Source organism: Dromiciops gliroides, chromosome 4 (genome assembly GCF_019393635.1).
Source record: "Dromiciops gliroides isolate mDroGli1 chromosome 4, mDroGli1.pri, whole genome shotgun sequence".
NCBI classification, from domain to species: Eukaryota; Metazoa; Chordata; class Mammalia; order Microbiotheria; family Microbiotheriidae; genus Dromiciops; species Dromiciops gliroides.
In genome coordinates this window covers 88,646,588-88,673,830 of record NC_057864.1, presented here as the reverse complement: position 1 = coordinate 88,673,830, position 27,243 = coordinate 88,646,588, and the positions used below count along the sequence as shown (strand labels likewise).

Below are 27,243 nucleotides of genomic sequence, written 5' to 3'. Positions count from 1 at the left end.
AGAACCATCACATTTAGACTTTAACTTCAAAGTCCTTAATGTGTTCATAGAGGAAGTGGAAATGGCACTGGAAAAAGAGATGGGAAAAGCAACAAAAGTAGTCCAAGTATAAAGCAAAGAAGTTCATGTTGGAAGTGACAATTCTGAGAACTCTAAGGATTAAGTTTCAAGGTATATGAAGAATGGAAAGATAGAAAAGGTGAGGAAAAATGTCTTATACCTTATCACCACCAAAAAAGGCAACTGAGAGAACATCAATAACCACTGACCCATATGCCTACCCATCTTTATAAAATTTTAATCATAATATCAATACACATACTAATGGCATCCTTAGTGAAGGTATTAAAAAGGAATGGGTAAGGCTTTGGTTTTTTTTTAATAAAAACAATCCCCTGACCAGTCCATTTATTGTAATAATGCCATAAAAGAGTGAAATAATATGGAAAAAGATGCACCACTATTAATGCCCAGCAAGCACAACCAAGAAAAAAAAACACCCCAAAACACCGATTCCTATGTGTCCTTTAATTGACCAGACTTCTAGTTAGAGACACTTTGTAGCGGAGTGATATTGCCTCCTTTTAGCATGATCTGACCAAGTTGTTTCCTTGACTTTGATTTACAGTGAATCTCCTCTGTATCATCCAATAGAAGATTCATATACTCATCGAAACCAATTATGCAGCCCTCTATTCGTGTATTTACTTGCTCATATAGCCACACTTGGATTTGGGACCAGTTTTGGAGATACCTGAAGATGAGCTTGATGGGCTGTACCATCACCTTCTGCACCTTCTGGCCCTGGTGGGAACGTACAATGAGAGCACTGGTCACACTGTGCCTCTGGGTAGGCTTTTGAAAATGACACTAGTATCACACAAATAACTGGGCTTATTTATTTATTACTAAAAAAAGTAACTGATTAAATAGAGTAAAATGTCACCTGGTTCTCCTCCTCCAACAGTTTCTTTAATACATATTTAAAAATTATGTGAGATGATTCAAAAGATATGAAAGAAATAATCTTGTTTGACAGGAAGGTTGTCAAAACTATTAATATCAAGCAAAGCATAAAATAGACAAATGCCAAGTGTTATGAAGTACATTAAATTGCAGTTCAAGCTGAGGAGTGGTTCCCTATAGAGAGGCGGTCACTCTGTCTGCGTTATAGATGGCACTGTGCCAACTTCATCAAGCCCTGTAAAATTGCTAAGCCTTCTAAACGAGATCTATAATCACCCTAATAGTTCACACAGGGAAAACAAAAACAAGCTGATAAAGAATGCCTGTTCTCCAGTCTATGATCTGCAGTTACAAGAAAAAGCAATAGAGCTCATCCATTAGTACACAAATCTTGGCCAGAAACTACAAACAGAAAATAAGCTGGGAGGAAGAATAAAGGCTGGGTGACTTTCCTGAAACCGAAAAGCTATTTTAATGACCCTAAGCTTTTATGTGAAACAAAGGATCACTTTCTTAATATAATTTTTCTTCTGATAAATGGTGATAAGTCACAGAATACTACAGTCTGCAAAGAATTAAACTGAAGTTCATTCAAAAGGCAATAAAGAAGCACATATTTGGTATGAACAGAATAGAACATATTATAAACAAGGCAATATGAAAAAGTGATATAAAGGATGTCATCAAAGAAATATGCACGTGAAAAAGAAGACAGTTGGTCATATGGTAAAAGGGAAAGATAACTAATAGAGAGCATATATGTTTCATTCATGTTCTTATGAGGTCAAGAGACGGCAAGGAAAAGTCCCAAGAATAATTAGGTATCCTCAAACTTATAAGAGAAGATGAAGAATCACAAAGTGTATATAGGAATGGAAGAGCTATAGTCTACATCAATGAAGTGAGATCCATATCGATAATATTGCAGATCTGAGTTCATAAGCATTGATTTATATTTTCCCCTCCAAATTTGAAAAATGTTAATTTGCTATGATTAGATAATTATATTAATATTAAATGTGGATTAGCAAATCAGTTTTGAATTTTAGTCCTGGCATTTAAATCAGCATTCTATGAAGACAAATTTTAGTGTAATATTGATATATTTAGTAACTACATTTTTTAAAAATGACATTCTTGCTACCCTTCTCTGGGAATGGCAGTAAGCACAACAAAGATATCCTTATACTCTAAAGTCTGGTTGCCAGGATGAAACAGAACATTTTATCATGTCAATATTCCTCAAATTTGAAGCTAGCTAATTAAACATAGAATTCTACTTTACCAATTTAATTTCATATTGGGTGTATTCTAATATTTTAGCATACCCTATAGTATTTGAGCAAATTTCAAAGTCAATGGTTAGAATACCTTGGTACAGAAATTATGTATCTTAAACTGATTTGAAGTCCAATAAGTACTTTGTCTGCACGCAGATAAACTATGTTTAAAAAAAAAATTTTAGGGGAGAAATAAAAAAATCACATGAGCTAAAAAAAATTCAATGTCATCAAAATTGGTCAGCTCCATGGCTAAAATTTACAAGTTAGTAATGGTATTTCAGTAATATTAAATAACATTATATCTTTACTATGTCTTTTTAAAAATTTGAGACAAATAAAGCTATTACCTTAAATGTTTTATAAAATGCAGTATTCAATGCTTTCAAAATGTCTTCATCAGGAAGCCACTTCAGTTTTCCTCGGAGCCCATGTCCTGTTTTATAAGTTTTTAATGCAACTAAAACATGGAATGGATGTATACGAGCCTATCAATAAGATAAAGATATTTTTCAAATTATGAATTAAACTTTAAAAGTAAAAACAGGTTAGGTAAATGCATTTGTTTAATTATTCTGAATAAATTCTCTTCCCTCAAGGAACTTAACTAAGGGGGTGGGTGAGGTAGGGTTGGGGAGATGAGTGGATTGGTGAGGATATTAGGTATACATAAATACAATACAAGGCAGAATGTAATAGTAACTAGATGGTGCAGTAGATAGAGCGCTGGGCCTGAAAGACCTGAGTTCAAATCTAAATTCAGACACTTACTAGCTGTGTGACCTTAGGAAAGTTACCCTGTTTACATCAGTTTCTTCATCTGCTAAATGAGCTGGAGAAGGAAACGGGAAACCACTCATATCTTTGCCTAAGAAAAACTCAAAAGGGGTCACTAAGAGTTGGACACTAAACAACAATAAAGAATGTAATAGTGGCAAAAGAGAGCCAGGTAAAGTGTTAGGAAAAATGTGAGTGTCTACAAAATGCTAGGTACTTGGGGTTGACAAGTGCTAAATATGAAGAAGACAAAGTCTCTGCCCTCAAGGAGCTATAACGTAATATAGATATAATTCATCAAAACTAGATAACTGAAAAATATATGCTTATACCTTAATTTTAACAACTTTAGCTAGAATGCTAGATTTTATAACTAGCAAGTTAGTAAGGGAAATGAAATCTGAGATCACTGACAATAATACATGAATGAGCATGAAATATTTTCAAAGTTTAACAACCAGCTGCTTCAAGAAATACTCTGTATAACTATTATTACAAGGGTGAAATGATTTAGAACCTATGAAATGAGGAGAATCATAAACTTTTGAGAGTTGGAAGAGATGTCAGTGGTTATCTAGGCCAAACAGCTCATAAAACAAAGGAACCTCTACTATAACATACCTGCTAACTGGCTATCTAGCCTCTGCTTAAACACTTCTAAGGTAGAAGAATCCACCAATCCTCAAGAAAGTTTATTCTACTTTTGGACAGCTACAACTACTAGGCAGTTTTTCCTGACATCAAACTTAAACTGACTTCTCTACAATTTCCACCCCTTGCTACTGGTTCTGTACTTTAGGGCCAACAGGACAAGTTTAATCCCCTTCACAAGATAGTTCTTCAAACACCTGAAGAGAACTGCTATGTCCTTTCTGAGTCAGGTCTTCTCCAGACTAAATTTATCCCATCCTTTCAAAATTTCCAAATCCTCATGATACAAATTCAAGACCACAGACCATTCTTTTTTCCCTATTCTGGAGAGTCTCCAGTTAATTCCTATCCATCTTAAACTGTGGTGTTCAAAACTGAACAAAAATATCCAGAAAGAGCCCACTGAAAGTACAGTACAGTAGTACTATCAGCTCCCTATTCCTAGAAGTTTTTTGTCTGCTGCTTCATATTACTGACTCATGTTTTTCAGAACTACTGCTACATACATATTCCTCCTCCATCTTCTACTTATATTGATTTTTTTTGTATCTTGACATAAGAATTTACAGTTTTCTCCACTGAACTTTAACTTATTAGATTCCATCTAGTGCTCTATAGTGTTGATATTCTTTTGGATCCTGACTTTGTCATCCAATGATAGCTACCTCTTCCATCTTTGTGTCACCAGCAAATTTGATGAGCATATCATCTATGCTTTTATGCAATGCTAATAGCATAGATCCAAACATTTTTTTCTCCTCCACTGCCAAGCTGCTAGAAAAAGTAAAAGTGACTTGCTTAAGGTCACAATTAATAAGTGTGTGAGGCTGAATTTGAAAGGGGTTCTTACTGACTCCAGGACCAGCACTCTACCCACCATGCCATCTAGTAGCATGGTGCAGTACATAGAGAGCTGGCCTCAAGCCACGAAGGTTTGTGTTCGAGTCACTTAACCTCTCAGGGCTCTAAGCTGAATAGAAACAGAGGTCCTTAATTCATACATAAGTATATCTTGGGTCACATATTGATCGAGTTATAAAATGAAATGTTAGCCATGTTTTACTGTATTTTCTTAAATATTTCCTAATTGCATTTTCATCTGGTTCAGATCACACTGGAGAGTGGGAGCCATGTGGCCTAACATTGTTTGATACCTCTGCAATAGGCAAAGTTATAAGATTCTAAGTTGCAGAGAACATGTGGACCTCTAATAGTAGAGGGAGGTTCCTGACTTTGGAGTTACCTACAGCAATGAAAGCATATGTCTAGTAACTGCTATTTCTCCCTTCATTCCCTTCAGAAAAGCTGACCTAGGTATATGTCCACTCAGAATCATAGATTTAAAGACACAGATACTTTATCCAAGGTAGTTTGGTTTTTTTCATCAAGTTATGTTTTATACCAGGGATACAAGGATAGTTCAACATTAGAGAAAAAAATCAACAAAATTAGTCACATTAAAAATGAAAACATCTACAACCACATAATTATTTCAATAGTTAAAAACAAAAAAAATTGTTAACAAAATACCACACTCATTTATGCTGAAAAACCCTATAACATATTGGCAGAAAGAGACTTTTAAAATATGTATATAAAATCTAAAACCAGGAGCAAGTATAATGCAATGGGGATATACTACAATCTTTCCTTTTTTATCATAAAAGTATTTTATTATTTTCTAGTTACATAGAGAGATAGTTGTCAATATTTGTTTTTATAAGATTTTAGTCCCAAATTTTTCTCTGTCCCTCCCTTCCTCCCCAAGACAGAAAGCAATCTGATATGGGTTTTATATATATACACACATTAAACATTAAATCAGAACAAAAGGGAAAAACTTCAAAAAAGAAAAAGGAAAATAAAAACAAACAAAAAAAGTAGAAAAAGTATGGTTCAATCTGCATCTAGATTCCAAAGCATTTTCTATCATGAGTCCTTTGAAATTATCTTGCATCACTGTATTTCTTAGAAGACTTAAGTCTATCACAGCTGATCATCACACAATATTGTTGATACTGTGTACAATGTTCTCCTTGTTCTGTTCATTTCTTATTTTATTATATTTTTCTGTTTAGAATTTTATTTTCCAAAATATATCTAAAAATTCCAGGGTAGTTTAACACCTAATACAATCATACATTTTTATGGGTCCATCAAAAATAATTCACTTTTAATAATTCTTACCTTTTTTAAAGTTTCTCATTACACAGTCTTTCACATATGAAGAAACTTCTGAAGTTCCTGGCTCTAGCACTGAATTAGCTGTCATCTTCCCTAAATTCCTAAGCAAAGCAGTTAGAGGCATTTCCTGTAACAAGGCTTTCCACACCTGTTACATTAAAAAAACAGACATCAATAATTGAGAGAAAAGCATTCATCCACTTAATACTTACACTGACAACAGTATTAATGTTAAGGATGGGAATGGTTAGATTTGAACACGTAAAAATAAGAGTAAATTATTCTAAGAAGTTGATTTACTTACCTCTTTAGATTTTAGATGATTAGTCAGAAGATGTTCCCTAACTAATTTATGCTCTTCTATTAGATGAATCACTTCCAATTCATCTTTTGTGTGCTTCAATCTCTCCACAGCTTCCAGATATTTCAATAATTTTTCTATCTCTGGGGAAAGTGCCTTATCTTTATATGCTTCCTGTACCTCCTTCCAACCCTTTGTAACATACTTGGTCACAACAGCAAGTCCTTTAAGAAAATGAGAAAATTAAAGATAGCACATGAATCTAAGATTGACATAGGAATAAATGAAACCTCATACAAACACCAATGACAGAGGCCTTCAAAAAGGTAGTATCCCTGTATTTTTACCTACAAAGAAGATTTAAACAATTGAAGATAAACTGATTCAAATATTATGGGGCTTAAAATTAGTTAAAACATTTTTCCCCTCCACTAATAGTTCTATTATGGAAGTTTTGCATGAAAGGAAATAGGGAACTGATGGAATTTACTGAATGGGGAGACTGGCAGATGACATGATCAGATTTGTGCTTGAGGAAGATCAATTTATTAGCTTAGTGGAAGAGAGACTGGAGAGGAGAGAGATCTGAAGCAAAGAGACCCAAGAATTATCAATAGTCTAAGTGGGAGGTGATGAGGGCCTGCACCATAGTGGTGACAATGTCAGAGAAGTAAGGGAGGGGTATAGGAAAAATGTTAGGAAGGTAGAACTGACAGGACTTTGCCACAGACTGGATATGGGGGTTTAGGTTAGAGTGAGGAACTGAATATGACATCTAAGTTGTGAGTCACGGTGACTGCAAAAATAGGGAAGTTAGGAAAAGGGGAAGGTTTGGGGAGGAAAGATAAGGAGTTCAGCTCTGACAATACTTCAATTGCTTTACCCACCTATCCATCCCTTTTGGCTTCTGAATCAATATTCCTATTTTCTTTTTTTTTCATTTATTTATAACATTTTTTTTCTTTAAATATTGAGTTCCAGATTCTCTTTTCCTCCCACCTCTCTCCCATCCACTGAGAAAGCAAGCAATCGATCAATATGTGAAATTATGTAAAATACACTTCCATATTATTTATATCACAAAACAGCCAAAAAAAAAAGTGAAAAAATTATACTTCAACTTGCCCTCAGAGTTCATCAGTTTTGTCTCTGGAGGTGGATAGCATTTTTCCCATAATGAGTCCTTTGGAATTGAATTGGATCATTGTATTGATTAGAGTAGCCAAGATTTTCAAAGTTGATCATCATTACAATATTGCTGTTACTGTGCACAATGATCTGGTTCCTCTCACTTCACTCTGTCTCAGTTGATATAGGTTTTGCCATGTTTTCCTAAAACCACCTCCCTCATTTCCCACAGTACAACAGCACTATATCACAATTATATGCCACAACTTGTTTAGCTATTCCCCAATTGATGAGCACCCCCATAATTTTCAATTCTTTGCCAAAACTAAAAAAAAAGCTGATATAATTTTTTTTACACATACATCCTTTTCACTCTTCTTTGATCTCTTTAGGGTACAGACCTACAAATGATATTGCAGGATCAAAGGGTATGCACAATTTTGTAGCTTTTTAGGGACAATTTCAGATTGTTCTCCAGAATGATTGGACCAGTTCACTACTCTACCAACAATTCACTAATGGACCTATTTTCCATCATTCACTCAAGAATCTGTAATTACTGATAAGCGTGAATTGGTACCTCGGAATTGTTTTGTCTTTCTCTAGTCAATGACTTGAAGGATATTAAGACTATAGACAGCTTTGATTTCTTCTGAAAACTGCCTGTTCATATCCTTTCTATACCCAATTTATATTTGAAAAATAAGGCCTTCATCAGAGAAACTTGTTGCAAAATTTTTTGCTTTTAATTCATTGTCCATACCTTTTAGCAAAATGTAGTTTCTGTTTTTATCTTTTACTTAGATCTATTTTTACTTTGGTTTGTCTCAGATCATGTTTGCTATCCCTGTCTTTTTACCTCAGCTAAAGCATAACAGATTCTGTTCCATTTCCTTATTTCAAGTGGGTGTCTGTTTCAAGTGTGTTTCTTGGGTTTTTTTTAATAGTATTTTTTCCAATTACATGTAAATACAATTTTTAACATTCATTAAAAAATTTTTATAACTCTTCCCTCCCTAAGAAAGTAATTTAATATAGGTTTATGTGTGCAAGCATATACATTTCCCTATTAGACATGCTGTGGAAGAAAAAAGACTAAAAAAAGGCCACAAAAAAATAAAGTGAAAATATTATACTCTGATTTGCATTCACTCAATCGGTTTTCTCTAGATGTGTACAGCATTTTCCATCAATTCCTTTGGAACTGGCCTAGATCACTGTATTTCTGGGAAGAGTTAAATCATTCATAGGTGATCAATGCAGAATGTTGTTACTATTTGCAATGTTCTGGTGCTGCTCACTTCACATCAATTCATGTCTTTTCAGGTTATTCTTAAATCTACCTGCTCATCGTTTTTTTATAGAACAATAGCATTCCATTGCATTCATATACACAAGTTGTTCAGCGATTCCCTAATTTATAAGCATCGCCTCAATTTCCAATTTTTTTGCCACCACAAAAAGAGCCTGCTATAAAGTTTTTGTTCATATAGGTCCTTTTCCCATTTTTATGCTCTTTGGTATACAGACCTAGTAGTGGCATTGCTGGATCAAAGGGTATAGACAGTTTGACTCTCCCTTTGGGACTAGTTCCAAATTGGTCTACAGAATGGCTGGGTCAGTTTTACCACTCCACTAATGGTGCATTTAGTGTCCCAATTTTCCCACATCCTCTCCCTCACTTATTTGCCTTTTCTGTCATATTACCCCAACCTAATAGGTGAGGGGGTCAAACTTGTTTTTAATTTGCAACTTCTCTAATCAAAAGTGACTTAAAGCCCTTTTTATGACTACAGATAGATTTCATTTCTTCCATATGAAAACTGCCTATTCATATCCTGTGATCATTTAATAATTGAGGAATGACTTGCATTCTTGTAAATTTGACTCATTCTCTATACATGTGAGAAATGAAGCCTTATCAGAGACACTTGTAGAAACTGTTTCCCACCTTTCTGCTTTCCTTTTAATCTTGATTGCACTTGTTTTGTACAGACTTGTTTATTTTTTTAACCAAAATGAACCATTTTACATCTTATAATGACCTCTATTCTCTTGTTCTCATAATTCTTTCCTTCTCCATACATCTGACAGGTAAACTAATCCTTGCCTTCCTAATGTTTATGGTATCACCCTTTGTGTCTCAATCATGTACCATTTTGACCTATCTTGGTACATGGTATAAAGTGTTAGTCTACACCTAGTTTCGGGCTATACCATTTTCCAGTTTTTCCAGCAGTTTTTTGTCAAATAAGTTCTTATCCAGAAGCTAGGGTCTTTGGACTTATCAAACATTAGGTTACTACAATAATTTACTACTGTCTTGTATCCCTAATCTATTCCACTGATCTACCACTCTATTAACCAGTACCAAATAGTTTTGAGGATTACTGCTTTATAATATAGTCTGAGATCTAGTATAGCTAGCCACTTTCTTTACTTAAAAAAAAAAATTCCTTTGATATTCCTTACTTTTTGTTCTTCCAATGAATTATTTTTCCTCACTCTATAATTTTTTGGTAGTTTGACTTGGCATGGCTTTGAATAAGTAAAATGGTCATTTTATTCTATTAATTTGGCTTATCCATAAAACAACTGAAATTTTTCCAATTGTTTAGATCTGACTTTGTGTGACAAGTGTTTTGTAATTGGGTTCATATAGTTCCTGGATTTGTCTTGGCAAGTAGACTTCCAAGTATTTTATACTTTTTAGTTATTTTTGGGGGGGGGGTGCAATGAGGGTTAAGTGACTTGCCCAGGGTCACACAGCTAGTAAGTGTCAAGTGTCTGAGGCTGGATTTGAACTCATGTCCTCCTGAATCCAGGCCAGTACTTTATCCACTGCACTACCTAGCTGCCCCCTTTTAGTTATTTTAAATGGAATTTCTTTCTATATCTTCATGCTGGGCTTTGTTAGTAATAGAAAGAAGTGCTCATGATTTATGTGGGTTTATTTTATATATTTCAGCTTCACCAAAGTTATTTCAAAAGGATTTTTGGTTGATTCTCTAAGTACACAATGATATTATCTGCAAATAGTGATAGCTGTTTCCCCATTCTAATTCCCTCCATTTCTTTTTCTTCTCCAATCACCGTAATTAGCATTTCTAATACAATACTGAACAATAGTGGTGATAAGGAGCATCCTTGCTTCACCTGATCTTACTGGGAAGGCTTCTAGCTCATCCCTATTACAGATATGCTTGTTGATTACTCTTAGATGGATATTAATTTTCATTTTAAGGAACTCTCCATTTATTTCTATACCTAGTGTTTTCAATAGGAATGGGTGTTTATCAAAGCTTTTTCTACATCTATGAAGAAAATCATACAGTTTCTGCTGGTTTGCTATGATAATGTCAATTTGTCTGACAGTTTTCCTAATATTAAACTAGCCCTGCATCCCTGGTAGAAATCCCACCTGGGCATAGTGTATGATCTTTATGATATATTGCTGTAATTTCTTTGCTAGTATTTAAAATTTTTTTTACTGCAATATTCATTAGGTAAATTGGTCTACAGCGTTCTGTTTTAGCCCTTTCTGGTTTAAGTATCAGCACTATCTCTGCATTATAAAAGGAATTTGATAGGACTCTACCTAATTTTACCATTAGTTTATATAGTATTAGTATTCATTGTTCTTTAAATATTTGCTAGAAATCACTCTTAGGGAGTTCAATGGTGGCTTATTTATTTTTTCCCCCCTAAGATGAAGGTATTTAAGTATTCCATTTCCTCTTCTGTTAATCTGGACATTTTTGCAACTATTCATTACTTTTGTTTAGACTGTCAGTTACTGGTATTTAATTGGGAAAAAAACACTTTAACAATTCAATTTTTTCCGACTGGTAATGAATTTACCCTTTCCATTTTTGATGTTGGTAATCTGGTTTTCTTCTCTTTAATCAAATTAACAGTTTATTTTTTTTTAAATAAAACCAGCTCCTAGTTTTTATTAGCTCAGTAGATTTCTTACTTTCAGTTTCATTATTTATTTAGTAATAAATTATTAATTAACCAATTATTTGGTTTTCAGGTTTTCCCAATTTGGTGCTTAATTGGAGATTTTAATTTGTTCTTTTCCTAGTTGAGTTGTAAGCCCAAATCATCAATCTGCTTTTTCTCTATTTCATTTATGTAAGAGTTTAAAGAAATAAAAGTTCCCCTAAGTACTACTTCGGCTGCATCCCATGAATTTTATGTTGTCTCATTGCCATCATTCTCTTTATTGGAACTGTTTCTATATGTTCTTTGACCCATTTTTTTTTTTTGGCAGGGCAATAAGGGTTAAGTGACCTGCCCAGGGTCACACAGCTAGTGTCAAGTGTCTGAGGCCAGATTTGAAAGCAGGTCCTCCTAAATCCAGGGCCGGTGCTTTATCCATTGCGCCACCTAGCTGCCCCTGACCCACTTATTCTTTAGGATTATTTAGTTTCCAATTAATTTTTAATCTATACATTTGCTATCCCTTATTGAATGTAATTTTATTGCACTATGATCTGAAAAGAATACATTTTAAAATTTCTGCCTTTCTAAATTTGATTGTGAGGTTTTTCTGCCTGATATGTGGTCAGATTTTGTGTAGGTACCACATACTGCTGAGCAAAATAATATGCTTTTCTATCCCTGTTCAATTTTCTACATGCCTATCATTAACTTTTCTAAAATTTATTTACTTCCTTAATTTCCTCCTTGTTTATTCTGTTGTTAGATTTAGTTCTGAAAGGAAGCTGAGGTCCCCACTAGTAAAGTTTCCTATTTCCTCTGTAACTCACTTAACTTTCTCCTTTAAGAATTTGGATGTCATACCACTTTGGTGCATATATATTTAGAACTGATATAATTTCATTGTCTACAGTACCTTTTAGCAAGATATTGTTTCCTTCCTCATCTCTCATCTCTTTTAATTGGATCTATTTTTGCTTTTGCTTTGTGAGATCATGATTACTACTTTTTTTTTTAATTCAGCTGAAGTAAATAAAATAGATTCTGATCCATCCCTTATCTTTACTCAGTGTGAGCTCTCTGCTTCAAGTGTGTTACTTCTAAACCTATTGTAGGATTCTGGTTTTTAATACACTGCTATTCACTTGTTTTATGGGTAAGTCCACCCCATTCACATTTCATTACGACTACTGTGTATTTTCCCCCATCTTTTTCCTCTCTTATCTTTCTCTCTCACTTTCACTCTTTCATCATGTGTTTTGCTTCTGACCACTGCCTCCCCCAACCTACCTTCCCTTCTATAACCCCAATGTAAGCCTCTCCCCCCAACTCCCTTCCTCTTACTCCCTTTATTGTAAGACACATTTCTATGCCCAACTCACTGTGTATGTTATTTCTGTCTTCCAATCAATTCTGATGAGAGTAAGGTTCAAGTGACACCACTGGCTGCTCCACCCCCATCTTCCCCTCCACCCTAATAAGTTTTTGTCTCTTTATTTTAGATAATCCTGCCTCAATTTTACCTCTTCCTGTGCTTTCCTCTTTCTCACCCCCTTATTATTATTTTGGCTATCATTCCATGAAAATCACATTATACCTGCAACCTCTATGTATACTCTTAATTGCACTAATAGTAATATAGTTCTTAAGAGTTACAAACATAAACAGTTTAGCAATCCTTTCATGTAGAAGCTTTTAAGTCCTAAGTAGGCCTAACCATGACTCTATATTGAATTGTTTCTTTACCCACTGCTTGCAATGATTTTCCTTGATCTAGGAGTTCTAAAATTTGTTATAATGTTGCTGGAAGTTTTCATTTTAGGATCTCTCTCTTTTTTTTCTTTGGGTGGGGCAATGGGGTTAAGTGACTTGCCAGGGTCACATAGCTGGATTTGGACTCTTCCTGAATCCAGGGCCGTTGCTTTATCCACCGCACCCACCTAGCTGCCTAGGATCTCCTTTCAGGAGGTGCAGCAGTGGTTTCTTTCAACCCACTGTAACTGGGATATCAGGGCAGTTTTCTTTGTAATTTCTTGAAAAAATGATGTCCAGATCCCCCTCCCCTTTTTTTAAAATCACAGCTTTCAGGGAGTCCAACAATTCCTAAATTACTCCTTTAGACCTATTTTCCAGATCAATTTTTCCAATGAGATATTTCACATTTTCTTCTATTGTTTCATTCTTTGAATTTGATTGATTCTTGATGTCTCATGGAATCATTAGCTTCCAGTTGTTCAATTCTAATTTTAAAGGACTTATTTTCTTCAGTTGACTTTTTTACCTCCTTTTCCACTTGACCAATTCTTTTTAAGGAACTGTTTCTTCAGTAAGTTTTTCTTATATTTTCCATTCTTTTGTGCTTCCTTTATCAATCTATTGACTTTTAAAAAATGTTTTTTCTAGTATCATTGTCATTTCTTTCCCAATTTTTCTTCTACCTCTCTCATTTGACTTTTAAATTCTTTTTGAGCTCTTCCAGGAGTTCCTTTTGGGCCTGAGACCAATTCAACATTTTTCCTTAAGGCTTTGAATGCAGGTGTTTTTGTTGTCCTGTTCTGATTTTGGGTTTTGATCCTTCCCTATCACCAAAATAACTTTCTTTAGTAAGGTTCTTTTTACTCAGTTTTCCCAGGCTATGCCGTTTATTGTTAAGTTGAGCTCTATTCATTGAGCACCATACCAAGCTTCTTGTGCCAGAGGCTGTAGGCCCTAGCTGTTTGCCTCGTGTTACACAAATGCCTTAGGGGGCCTGGCCACTCTTCTGGGGCCCACAGGAGAGGCCCTTGGCGTGCCTGGTGCTGCATCAAGGCCCAACGGAAGACCTTGGTCACTTGCCTAGTGCTGTGCTGGAACCTGTGGGGGTGAAGACTGGTGCTGTACCACGGCCATGGTGAATTGTGGGGGTGAGGCTGGCTGTTTACATGCTCTGCTGTACCAGGGCCAATGGGTCCTGGGTCACTGATTTGTGCTGAGGCTCAGGGTCTCCACTCTCTTGTTGAGGCGAGTCCTGCTGCTGGCTTCCTGAGGCAATGTATACCCTAGCTATGCTTCACCCCCACCCCCTTTTACCAAAGAAAGACCTTTCCTGATAAACTTTCAATTTGTCTTGACCTGGAAATTGTTTCACCCACTCTTTGTTGGTTCTACCATTCCAAATTCATTTGGGGCACCCATTTATATTGTTTGGGGTGAATCTGGGGAGAGTTTCAAATGATTTCCTGTTTTACTCAACCATCTTGACTTTAGGAAGTTTCCAGGTAGGTTTCTTCTAGATGACATATCGTTGGATTCTGGTTTTTAATGTTTATCTCTTTCTAATTTTATGGATTAGTACATCCCATTTATGTTTACTAACCTCATTTTCCTCCCATTCTATTTCCTCTGCTTATCCTTCCCCTTCTTTTTAAATTTTGTCCCTCTAGAAAAGTCAGTTTTGTTTCTGAGCAACTGCCTCTCTTAATCCATCCTTCACACCTACAACCCATTCAATATCTTATTCTCTTCCCTTCTTATTTCCCAATTAGGTAAGAAGAAAGATTTCCATACCCAACTGGGTATGTGTATTCTTTCTTCTTTGAACCAATTCTGAGGTTCAAGCATTGCTGCTATACCCCCCTACCTCCCATTTCCACCTCCATTATAGAAGTTCTTCCTTGTGTGCTTCTTTTACATGAGGAAAATTTCCCCATTCTATAACTCTGTTAACTTATCTCCCAATACATCCCTCTTTCTCATCCCTACATTTTTTTTTGAGGGGGAAGGGAATTATTAACCTGACTCGCACCTATGCCCTCTGTCTATGCAGACTCCTTCCAACTGACCTAAAAGTAATACCGTTTTTAGCAGTTACATGTATCACTTTTTAACATAGGAACATAAACAGGTTAACTTTGTTAAGGTCCTTATGCTTAGGCTTTCATGTTATCTTTTAAGCTTCTCTTGAGTCTTATGTTTGAATGTCAAATATTTTATTCGGCTCTGATCCTTTTCATCAGGAATGCTGGAAGTTATCAATTTCATTAAATATCCCATTTCTCCCCAGAAAGAATATATTCAATTTCCCTGGGTAGGTTCTTCTTGGTTATAATCCTAGATTCTTTGCTTTCTGGAATATATTTCAAGTTGTCCACTCCTTTGATGTGGAAGATGCTAAATCTTGGTTATCCTGAATGTGGTTCCTTGCAATGTTTTCTCCTTGACCTGGGAACTCTGAAATTTGGCTATAATATTCCTGGAAGCTGTCATTTTGGGACCTCTTTCAGGAAGTGATCAGTTGGAGAGTTCCAATTTCTCTTTTACCCTCTGCATCTAAGATATCAACAGTTTTATTTGATAATTTCTTTAAATATGATGTCAATTTTTTTTAACACCATGGTTTTCAGGTAGTCAAATAATCTTAAATGATCTCTCCCTAAATCTATTTTCCAGGTCAGCTGCTTCTCCAATGAGTTACTTCATATTTTCTTCTATTTCTCTCTCTCTCTTTTTTTAACTTTTTAAAGAAATCCAAACTGTTAAGTCTCTTTTCATAATATTCTTGCATCACTTTTTTCTCTTCCCAATTTTTCCTCTACCACTCTTATCTCTTTACCTTTTCCAGGAATTCTTGCTGGTCTTGGGTCCAATTAACACTTTTGATTTGAGCCTTTTTTGGTATTTGTTTTGATACTGTTGTATTTTTTCAAGTTTATCTCAGTTTTCCCCTGACACTGTGGTAGCTTTTTATGGTCACGTTCTTTTTCTGTTGTTTGCTCTTTCCTAGCCTATTTCTTCACTTTCAATTTTATTAAATGTTGGGTTCTGCTCACCTGGTGGTAGGGAGGCACTGTACCAAGCTTTCAGGCTTTTTTTGTGCTGCCATCTTTCAGAGCTTGGGGGTGTGGGGGAGGTAGGGAGTCTGTAAGTTTCCAGTGTTTTCAAGGTGGTATTATCCTGGAGATATGGTCACTGATTTTCTGGTCTGCAATCTCATCTTCACCCAGGAAGGGTAAATGGAAATGGAGGGGATGTCCATGAATTTGGGAAATGGCTGAATAAGTTGTGGTATATGATTGTGATGGAATATTACTCTGCTGTAAGAAATGACAAGCAGGTTGATTTCAGAAAAACATGGAAAAATTTGCATGATATAATGAAAAAGTGAAATGATCAGAACCAAGAGAACGCTGTATATAACAATATTGTTTAAAGATAACTGTGAATGACTAAGCTATTCTGAGTATTATAAATATTCCAAATCAACTACAAAGAGCCTATGAAGGAAGGTGCTATCCACCTTCAGAGAAAGAAGTGATAGAAGTATACATAGTATAGTTTTACACACACACACATTCTGTGTCAAATGGTGGCTTTCTTCAGTATCCTGTAGGGAGGGAGACAGTTTAGAACTTAAATGTAACAAATAAATTAATTTAAAAAAACAAACAAAAGAAGTAAGACTTCAGGGGAAAGGTAGGGTATGGAAAAGAGGAGAGGCATTCTAGATTCAGGACATAGCCAGAGCAAACATACAAAGCAGAGAAGTGATGGATGTTTCTGGTGGACAGTGATTAGTCTTGTTTGGCTGGAGTATTATGTAGAGCACGTAGAAGGAAGTATATGGAGTAAAAATGGTTAAGTTAAGAGGTTACTATATTGTGGGAATCTTTGATGCCAGGCACAGGAATTAGAACTTGACTCAGAAACAGGAAGTCAACTGAGATTTTTAAACAGATGCCGCACAACCAAATCTATTCTAACAGAAGAGTAAAAAATGGAATGGAGGGGGCAGCTAGATGGCGCAGTGGATAGAGCACCGGCCCTGGAGTCAGGAGTACCTGAGTTCAAATCCGGCCTCAGACACTTAACACTTAACTAGCTGTGTGACCCAGGGCAAGTCACTTAACCCCAATTGCCTCACTAAAAAAAAAAAAATTTTTTTTAAATGGAAGGGAAAGGGGCAAAAAGACTGTAGAATGGGAAGACCCAAATTACAGAATTTCAGGGTTGGAAGTAATCTATTTCAACCATTTATCTGGAGACAAATCCCCCTCTATTACATACCTGATAAATGTTTATCTAGTTCTTATTTGAAGATCTCCAGTGAACCCCATCCCTTAGGCAGCTCCATTCCACTTTCAAATAGCTGTTAGAAAGCTTTTCCTGAAATTGAGCCTAAATCTGCCTCTTCTAAATTTCTAGCCATTGCTCCTAGTTCTCTCTTCCAAAGTCAAATAGAAAAATAATTTCCTTTTCCTTAGGGGAGGGGGAAATGGGGAGAAGAGAGGACAGGGGAGCAGTATCTAGACCTGGACACTGTGACTCTTCAAAGAAGGCCATCTTTGTTGTGTTGCAAAATCACTGTCAACTCATATAAAGCTGTCACATCAGGTTTCTGTTGTTAAGGTGGATTTTAAAACCAAATCTAAGACTTATGTTCAAGCCTATATTTTATCTTAATAGTACAGGGTTAAGAATAAACTTCTGAGGTAGAATAGCCCCACTTGGAGAGACCTCTTTCCAAGATGACACTGAACACAAATGACTACTCTTGAGGTCTGGCTAGTCCAACAGTTATGAATCCATATAATTAAATGAGCAACATATGTAAATCACTTTGTAAGTCTTAAAGAGCTATGTAAATGATAGTTATCATTATATTATTAACCATACCTATGCTACATCTCCATCTTTTTCCACAAGAAATAGCACAAAGACTATCACGTTGCATAGATAAACTACTGGGAGGCAGCATTGTAAAATGGAGAGTATTGGATTGTAGCCAGAGGACCTGGCTTTGAATTCTGGTTCAGGATTTAATATTTCTCTGGCCCTCATATTCATCTGTTAAAAACAAAGGGGAATAAATAAGATACCTTTATGGTTTCTTCATGTTTAAACCTGTAATTCTTTTAAAAAGCAATTATATCATTTACCATTATATTGATGCTATCAAAAAGGGTGAGTTCCAGCATTATCTGTTTCTTGATGAAGCCATAGTGTTCCGTTGTGATCACTACTTCCATTCTATATATTCCCTATGTCTTTTAAGATATATTATATAATTTTGCAAGATCAAAGTCAAACTCACTGGCCAAAAATTTGCCAACTATTCTGCCTTTTTGTGAAAAATGCAGTATGTGCCTTGCTTCCATCTGCAGCTCTCTCCTGTATTCCCCATTAGCTTTCAAAGATGACTAACAGCAGGGCGGCAGCTAGGTGGCGCAGTGGATAAGCATTGGCCCTGGATTCAGGAGGATCTGAGTTCAAACCCGGCCTCAGACACTTAACACCTTACTAGCTGTGTGACCCTGGGCAAGTCACTTAACCCCACATTGCTCACTAAAAAACGACAACAACAACAAAAAAAAACCAAAGATGACTAACAGCAGTAATATCCTTCAGTTCTTTTGATCCCTGAAATTCTGATGTTTGGACCAAGTGATTCCAACCATGCAACAAGGGAAAGAGGTAAGGGACGATCTATGTGCCCTCTTGCTATCTTCCAATTATCTCAAAAAACTGTGGTATAGTCAATAGAGCTGGCCTTGAAGCTAACAAGACTGGGTCTAAACCACATCTCCTACACATACAGGCTGTGACCTTGGCAAATCACTTAACTCTCAGTGTTCTAGACAACTTTCTAAGACTGAAAGTAGCAGAGGAAATTGTTTACCTGAATTGCTAGAAATAGTTACATCATCTAGGATTACTTGTCATAAAAATCACAAGGTCAGCCCTACCCATTCAACTTCTTATTAACCTCTTTTTGGTCTTTGCCAAGGTTTTCTCCTTAGCAGAGAAAACAAAAGCATAATCACTATCATTTTGTTACGTGTTACCAAGGTCTCATCTACCTAGAGGAACAATCCTACTGTTGATCTTCCTTGTTTTCCTCATACAGATCTAAAAAATATTTTTTTCTTATCCTTACATTTTCATGCCTAATGAAAATATAAGACTTATCTGTGCTATTGTTTGTTTCCTTTCATTAGTACAGAACATTAAAATTGTACTAAAAATGAAACATTAGTCTTACCTTCATTAGAAGGTTTAAGATGAGACAATCATTAAAAGATCTTTGTGTGACCAGCCAGTTCTTTGTTTATATTTTGTAACAGCCAGAGCAAGGGTCATGCCATTTTTCCCATTATACCAGTCTGCTACAGCTTTTCTGAGAGCACGACCCCACATACCACATTTCATGCTTTCCTTTAGATCTTTTTTAAATTGAATAAAAGGAAGAGGTGAGTAGGTATTCGACATACTTCAGAAGTGCTTTAAATGCTGCTTGTTTTGTGTTTATATCAGAACACTTGAGCAAATGGCGAGAGCAAAAAGCATTGGCTCTGCTTTGCTGTTCTCCCTTCTTCACTAAAAGTCTTTATTTCCTGTATCACGTCACATCCTTTGCCATCTTCAATCAATCTAATCAAGCTTCAGCATTTTCAAGGCCCAATTTCTGCTCTTTGATGTAATAAGTGCCACCTTCAGAACCAAAACATAAGAAACGGTGTAGTCGATTCATATCTGTGACCTGCCATATGTAACCACTGCAGAATTGGTCACCTGTTTCTCATTCAGTGGCTGCATTTGGCTTATTGGTTCCTCCATTGTTTCTTTTTTTTTTTTTAGGAAACCTGCCAAGAAGACCACAATGTTACCAATGGAATATAAAACAGCAAAACTAAAACATATAAAATATCTTAAATTCTTGCTTATTTGCATTTACATATTGGCACATTACTTACAACACTTCAAGGAAAACAGTGAAGCCACAGTATACAGTAGAACCATTCCTAGCATAAGCCACGAGTGAGATATATACTATTATATCCCCCATTTTACAGATGAAGAAATTTCTAGGTTCACTGGACTGGCAAAGGAATCTATGACACACACAAAAAAGGTCAATAACATCTGCCTTATAACGTTAAAAAAAGATCAAGTAGAGCTGACAGGCACCCAGTGGGGACTCAATAATTGGCTGAATTTCTAAACATGTTTAACTATTGTATGTGGGGGGATGGGAGAACTAGAAGCAGAAGTTACTCATTTTTAAAAGCCCCTTCCTCGGGGCAGCTAGGTGGCGAAGTGGATAGAGCACTGGCCCTGGACTCAGGAGCGCCTTGAGTTCAAATCTGGCCTTAGGCACTTAACATTTACTAGCTGTGTGACCCTGGGCAAGTCACTTAACCCCAATTGCCTCACTTAAAAAAAAAAAGCCCTTCCTCATAGCTCTTATTGGGTTGCAATTCCTAATAAAAGTATGCATATAATTATATAAACAATGGAACTGAATCAACAGAAGTGATAACCTGGCACTGAACACTAGATTTGCTTTAAATAAGCAGATACCTGAGAAAAGTTGGTCAGGACACCTGCCTTTCCTCTGAGATTACCTTCTACCTACTCTGTACATATTTAAATGGGTTTTTTTTTACATGTAGTCACCTCCATTTGAATTCTATTTCCTTCAAGATATGGACTCTATTTGTGCCTGGCAAATAGAAAGTATTTAATAAATGCTACCTAGCTGACCTGTCTCAAAGTCAAATCTTATAAAAAATTGTTTTATTCTTCAAACTCATTTTAAAGGCGCTTGTCAAAAATAATCCTTTTTCTATGGTCTCAAAACAGTATGTTTCTTTAATAATGCATTCTAATAAAATTACTGTTTTATAATCATAGGGTCGTAGATATAAGCTGGAAGTAACCTTCATTCTATCTAGTCCAACTTCTTCATTTTGTGCAGTAGAATGACTGATGGCTACATTTGGGTAATGAGTTACAGAATCTGGGTTCAAATCATGACTCTGCCTCTTACTTCCAGTATTACCCTGGAAAAATCACAACCTGTCCAGGCCTATTTTTTAACCTGTAAAATGAGGAGGGATAATCTCTAAAGGTCCCTTCCTTTAGAAATCTGAGCCTACAGTTACTAATGCTAAACTCAGGACTCTTCCTACTACACAATTCTGAGGCAGAGTATATTATGCAAAAAGATAAAACACACTTAAAACTTCTAAGTCAGCATAATTATTCCTTGAGCATGATATTAGCAATTAGTACAAGCATAGGGAAACCACAAAGAGGAAAGTTCAAATTCTATCAGAATCAACGACAAGTCTATACAAATTCTTTAATTTTACCAAATTGTTACTGTATCAAATTCTGCTTAAAACAAGCTTTGTTGATTTACTGGAAATCTTATATTAAGCTTTTTCTTGTAATAACATGTCCACACTTTAGTTGTAATCTTGCAGGGGAGGTAGAAAACTTGTACATAAACGTCCAAAGTATATATTTCAGCAGCATGGTACAGAAGCAAGAATGCAGGGTTTTGGGGGCAGCTAGGTGGCACAGTGGATAAAGCACTGGTCTTGGATTCAGGAGGACCTGAGTTTCAAATATGGCCTCAGATACTTTACACTTAGTAGTGGTATGACTCTGGGCAAGTCAGTTAACCCTCATTGCCCTGAGGCAAAAAAAAAAAAAAAAAAGAATGCTGGGTTTTGTGAGTCAGAGGATTGTGTGCAAAGTCCACCTTGTTACCACCTGTGGAAACTTGGGCAAGCTGCTTAACTTCTCGTAGTCTGAGTAACCTATTTGTCAAAATGATGATGATGATATAGCACTTAAAGATTGCAAGCTTTTTATGGTATCTCATTTTAGGCTTACAACCCATCCTGTCAGGTATGTGCTATCATCATCCATCTTATAGAAAACTAAGGTAGGGAAAGCTAGTTACTAGTTGTAGGACTTGCCAGGGTATCAACTATTAAGAGGAGGGAGAGAAGCTGGCTTAGCAAAACACCTAGTCTGCTGAGGGGGAGATGATGCATTTTTTCTTAGAAGTGTGATCAAAATTATTTGTGGCAAAAAATTATTGGAGTTTTAGCTGACTCATTTGGGAGGAGCCACACCTGGCCCACCCTGAAGTTACATATGCTACTGAGGTCAGGAGAATTCTCCATAGGCAGTTTTTGAAGGACCTCCCCTTTTGGGGGAGGAAGATTGAACGCTCCCTGAGGGGAGCTATATCTCTCTGCTTCTGCCTTTCCAGTGGTGCGAACAACTGTAGACATCTCAAGTGTGGTGAGGTGAACGCAAATTCCTTCCAATTAGCTTAATTGGAAACGATCTGGGGATTGCATAGGCTAAGTTTAGAGTAAGAGAATTTATCTGTATTTTCTTTTTCCTACTTCCTTATCTTTGATTTTTATTAATTTCACCTTTGTTGTTTAATTCCCAAGTAATAACATCTGATCCTTTTGTGGAAAAGAAGCTGTAAGGCTCCTTTCTTATTGGCCTGGGAGAAATATCTAAAAGGGCAGTTCAGAGGGAGGGAGTTATGAATCTAAAGGTCCCTCATTATTTCCGGGACCCAATAGTTTGGCGAGTCACCCAATTAATGCTCCATATATTAAATTTCGGCCCTCACAGAAGCCAACTTCAGTCACTATTATATGCCATTCAGTTTCATTTTTTGTTTTTCCACTTACAATCCTACAGTCATTGTGTACATGATCTGCCCAGGGTCAAAAAGCTATTAAGTGGCTGAGGCAGATTTAAACTCAGGTCTTCCTAACATCAAGATGAGCACTCTACTCACTGCTCCACTTAATGGTCTTTAATGAGAGGCTTGGGTTTGATGATTGAAAGGTCCTTTCTAGCTCTAATAGAGGATATTAAAAAAAGCACCATAACAATAAATACCAACTGATACGCCATCAGCTGAGAACATTATGGTTAATCAAAGATGATTCTGGAGGTTACTTATAAATGGTACTGTAGAAGTAAGGAGAAAAGACAGGGGATGGATAACTGAAATCCAGGAAGGTATGCAAATGGAACCCTAGGGATGAGTATTTTCCTGGTGAAAGCAAAATTATTTTGGTAGCAGTAGTTAAATAAACTGGGGTGCTAAGGAAAAGGGAGTTAGTAAAGGCTTTTGATAATCTCTTTAAAGAAAAAAAATGAATATTTTGCTTTTACATCACCTTCATTCCAAATATATCCCTCTCCCACCCTTACCTAGAAAGTCATCTCTTGTATCAAGAAAAAGAGAGGGAAAAAACAATTTGAGCAAATTAATCAACACTTCATTCTGAGTCCAGCAGGATAGGCAAAGACCCAAATACAATCTTCCACCATTGCAAATGGAAGAAGGTACTTGCTTTTTTTCATTTCTTCTTTAGGGCCAAGTTGAATCATCTAACTTCATTTATGTTGTTTTTCCATTTAGGCTGCTACAGTCATTGGGTATATTGTTTTCCAGGTTCTGTTTGCTTCACGATTAATAGTTCATATCACATTCTTCTGTATATTCATTTTATCATTTTTTTCTGACAGTAATATTCCATTACAGTAATGCACCACAATTCATCCATTTCCAAATGATATGTATCCTTGTTTCCAGTTCTTTGGCAATCTCTTTTTAAAAAGGAACTTTGGGGGCAGGTAGGTGGCGCAGTGGATAGAGCACCGGCCCTGGAGTCAGGAGTACCTAAGTTCAAATCCGGACTCAGACACTTAACACTTACCAGCTGTGTGACCCTGGGCAAGTCACTTAACCCCAACTGCCTCACCAAAAAAAAAAAAAAGAAAAAGAAAAAAAAGGAACTTTAAACTCATTTACTTTAAAATTCAGCTATATATATATTTTTTTTGTTTCGTTTTGTTTTTTTGCTGGCAATGGGGGCAGGGTCACACAGCTAGTGTCAAGTGTCTGAGGTAGGATTTGAACTCAGATCCTCCTGAATCCAGGGCCGGTGCTTTAATCTACTGTGCCACCTAGCTGCCTCCTCAGCTATACATTAAAAGATAACACCTAGTTATCTTTTATATTAACTCCTTATTTGAAATGCTGTTCTTAATTAACATAAAGGTACCTTTGGGGGGAAAAAAAAGTGTTCCTTGAGAAGGAAAAAAGTATAGTTGTTTGAACAGAAAACTTTTCCTACTTTTACTGCCATAAATTCAAAGGCAAGATTCAAATCCAGGTTTTCCTGATTCTAAAGCCAGCTTCTTACCATCATACCATGTTTACAATCTATAATTGTGATTCTTAACATCTCCTACTGCCCCTTCCTAACATGATTCACAGTTAGTCCTCTGGATGACCTATTGTTTGACTAGTATTAAAAAGTTATCAAGTGGGGCAGCTAGATGGCACAGTGGTTAAAGCACCGGCCCTGGAGTCAGGAGTACCCTGAGTTCAAATCCGGCCTCAGACACTTAACACTTACTAGCTGTGTGACCCTGGTCAAGTCACTTAACCCCCATTGCCCCGCAAAAAAAACAAAACACAACCAAAAAACCAAAACAAAACAAAAAAATTATTAAATTGGTAAAAAGAACACTATTCTTAAGAGTACATTTAAATATGTAATGAAAAAAGTCATTAATATTAGTTATTCATATGGATAAACAAAAGAAATATACAATGAATCATCAGTAATCCTTATGTGGATTTACCAGTGAGTGGATTATTCATTACCATTTTTTAATACCAGGCTGTTATCCCTCAGCTCTAGACAATGCTTCCACCTTCTCTGGTTAGCCTCATTATCAGCAGAGAAGGATAGACTGGGGCAGTGAAAGGGACAGAGGAAATATGATGGAGCGTGGACAACATAGGTAATCCTGTAATTAGATAACCCAACTCATGGATAATCAGAAGAACACTGTTTCAAATAGCAAAGTGGTTAACTCTTCTTTGGACTTGGCCTTAGCGTGTAAATAATTTAGTTATTCTAACAACTACATCACTCACTAGAAGCTAGTAAGTAACTTTCACTCTAGAGAAACCCTCTTCTCCTCCCCTTTTTAAAGAAACACACATGCTTGATGTGTTTTTTTAAATGGTGGGATTGAGAACAAACATAATTGGATAGTGATTTCTAGTATTTTTCTAATGTGATAAATATTCTGCATAGTCAAATTTCTATGTAGTTAAGTCTGTTCATGTTATTTTAATGGAAATGAACAATATAGGTATCAACAGACCACAGTAAATACCATACACACACAATGACCTGTTTGGAACTCTCTTAGTTTAGGATTGTGTACAAGCAACATATACACGAGATAAATCAGAGATATTCTTAGAGAGAAACAACAAGAGTTATGGCACAACCTAAATCTTTAAAGAGCTGCTTAGAACCCAGGGAGATTTAAAGACTTGCCCTGAATCACATACCAGGTTTTTTTTTTTACTCTAGATTCAGCTCTCTATCCACTAGGCCAAACTACCTTCACACAATAAAAGTGACTCTACCAATCATGATGTCTTCGTTGTTTCCAATTCAGTATCCACTCCCATAGTGGGGGGGGGGGGGGCGGTCCGCGGGGAATGAGGGCTAAGTGACTTGCCCAGGGTCACACAGCTAGTGTGGGTGTCAAGTGTCTAGGCTGAATTTAAACTCAGGTCCTCCTGAATCCAGGGCCAGTGCTTTATCCACTTCGACACCCAGCTACCCCTGCTCCCATTGTTTTAAGCATAACAATATAGCTGGCTAGCATTTTATACAGCCTTAAAGTTTGCAAAGAGCTTTAAGGAATATTATCTCTTTATCTCACAAGAATCCGGTGTGCTACTATAGCCGTTTTATAGAGGAAACTGGAACAAGAAGTCTATGCTATTTTCCCAGTTCCAGAGGCTAGTTGAGTCTCAGGTGTGAGGCAGGATATGAATTCAGTTCTTAATTTCTGGTACAATGTTCCAATTACTGCCCCAAAAGTATTTTTATAAGTCTTCAAAAAAATGTTTTGTGTGTGTACTTTGAAACCAAGCACAGGAGGTTCCAAAAGTCTTAGCAAAGTTCTGAAGCACAGGCGTATAGAACGCTGGACTTGGAGTCCGAGTTCGAATCCTACCTCACTCATCCTGGACAAGTCACTTGTCTGCCCGTTTTCTCACCTATAAAAATGGCGGTAACACCAACCTCAGAGAGTGTTTAGAGACCATGGAGATAATATCTGTAAGGAGTGTTAGGTAAATGCTAGCTATTGTTATTTTTAGCCCCTAAAGCTTAGAACGGCACTAAGACTTTTGGAACACCCTCTATTTTTTTTGTTTTTTTGAGGGGCAATTGGGGTTAAGTGACTTGCCAGGGTCACACAGCTAGTAAGTGTTAAGTGTCTGAGGGCCGGATTTGAACTCAGGTACTCCTGAATCCAGGGCCGGTGCTCTAATCCACTGTGCCATCTCGCTGCCCCACACCCTCTATTTTTAAGGTTGACTTTCTTAAAGTATTGTTACACTAGATGTCACCTCAAGGGATTTTAAAGATTTATAAATTCAGTCTCAGTAAGGAAAGGGCCTTTTAGAACAGGAATTGTGTGGATAATTTAAAGGAATGGTACACCCAGACCGTTTTCCTTATTCGTCACTTCGATTTAAACCTCTTCTACAGAGAGATAATTGCCATCTACGTAAGGACCGGTCGAATGAGAAGGTAACGCTTCTCCCTCCCCACCGCCCTTTTAAACAGACCGCTCCATCACCTCACTCGCCATCAGTTCAAGAGAAGTCCTTAAATCAAACACGTGCCCACGCAGCGCCGCACCAGCGGGGATCTCTTTAATTTGGGCTGGCCGCGGCCGCAGCAGCGTACGTCCTGGGCCTCGGACAAAGCAAGGCTCCATTTCTACCCCCGCCCCCTTCCCTAATCTAGGAATGGCGGCGGCAGCAGGAAAGAGGGGGGTGTGATCGTCCCCTCCCACGGGGACGTCGGCGGCCATGACCGCCGCGGGAGGTGGGGGCGGGAAGTGCCGACCGTAGCGCAGATCCTGGAGGGGCGGGGAAACCCTGGCCCGGCCCCAGGTCGACTTCCTAACCACCGCGAAGATCTAGACTCTCTCGGCCACGCCCCGCCACAGCCCACAGGCCGCCCCGAGAGCCCCGTGGGAAGCCGAGCCACCGCAGAGGGGAGCAGCCCGAGATGCTCGGGTCTCGGGAGCTCGCTCCGACCGCACAAAGCCCCTCCGGGGGAGCCGCCTCCTGGAGCTTCCTCACCTGAGCGCAGC

At 37.1% G+C, this 27,243-nt stretch overlaps 2 protein-coding genes across 2 annotated transcripts in view; one reads left to right on the top strand and one right to left on the bottom strand.

Moving 5' to 3' along the window:
• Nucleotides 1-2,579, top strand: part of GLRX2 (glutaredoxin 2) — a 41,373-nt gene extending 38,794 nt beyond the window's left edge. The window contains exon 5 of the mRNA XM_044001572.1: nt 629-2,579. Coding sequence (XP_043857507.1) covers nt 629-654 — 26 coding nt within the window. The 3' untranslated portion in view covers nt 655-2,579. The remainder of the gene's footprint in view (nt 1-628) is intronic.
• The window catches only part of RO60 (Ro60, Y RNA binding protein), a 34,944-nt gene extending 15,097 nt beyond the window's left edge, over nt 1-19,847 (bottom strand). Inside the window, 12 exon segments of the mRNA XM_044001574.1 lie at nt 2,597-2,734; nt 5,846-5,901; nt 5,904-6,006; nt 6,163-6,383; nt 19,250-19,277; nt 19,279-19,451; nt 19,454-19,486; nt 19,489-19,527; nt 19,530-19,562; nt 19,565-19,648; nt 19,651-19,767; nt 19,770-19,847. Coding sequence (XP_043857509.1) covers nt 2,597-2,734; nt 5,846-5,901; nt 5,904-6,006; nt 6,163-6,383; nt 19,250-19,277; nt 19,279-19,451; nt 19,454-19,486; nt 19,489-19,527; nt 19,530-19,562; nt 19,565-19,648; nt 19,651-19,767; nt 19,770-19,824 — 1,080 coding nt within the window. The 5' untranslated portion in view covers nt 19,825-19,847.
• Nucleotides 19,848-27,243: the final 7,396 nt, after the last annotated feature.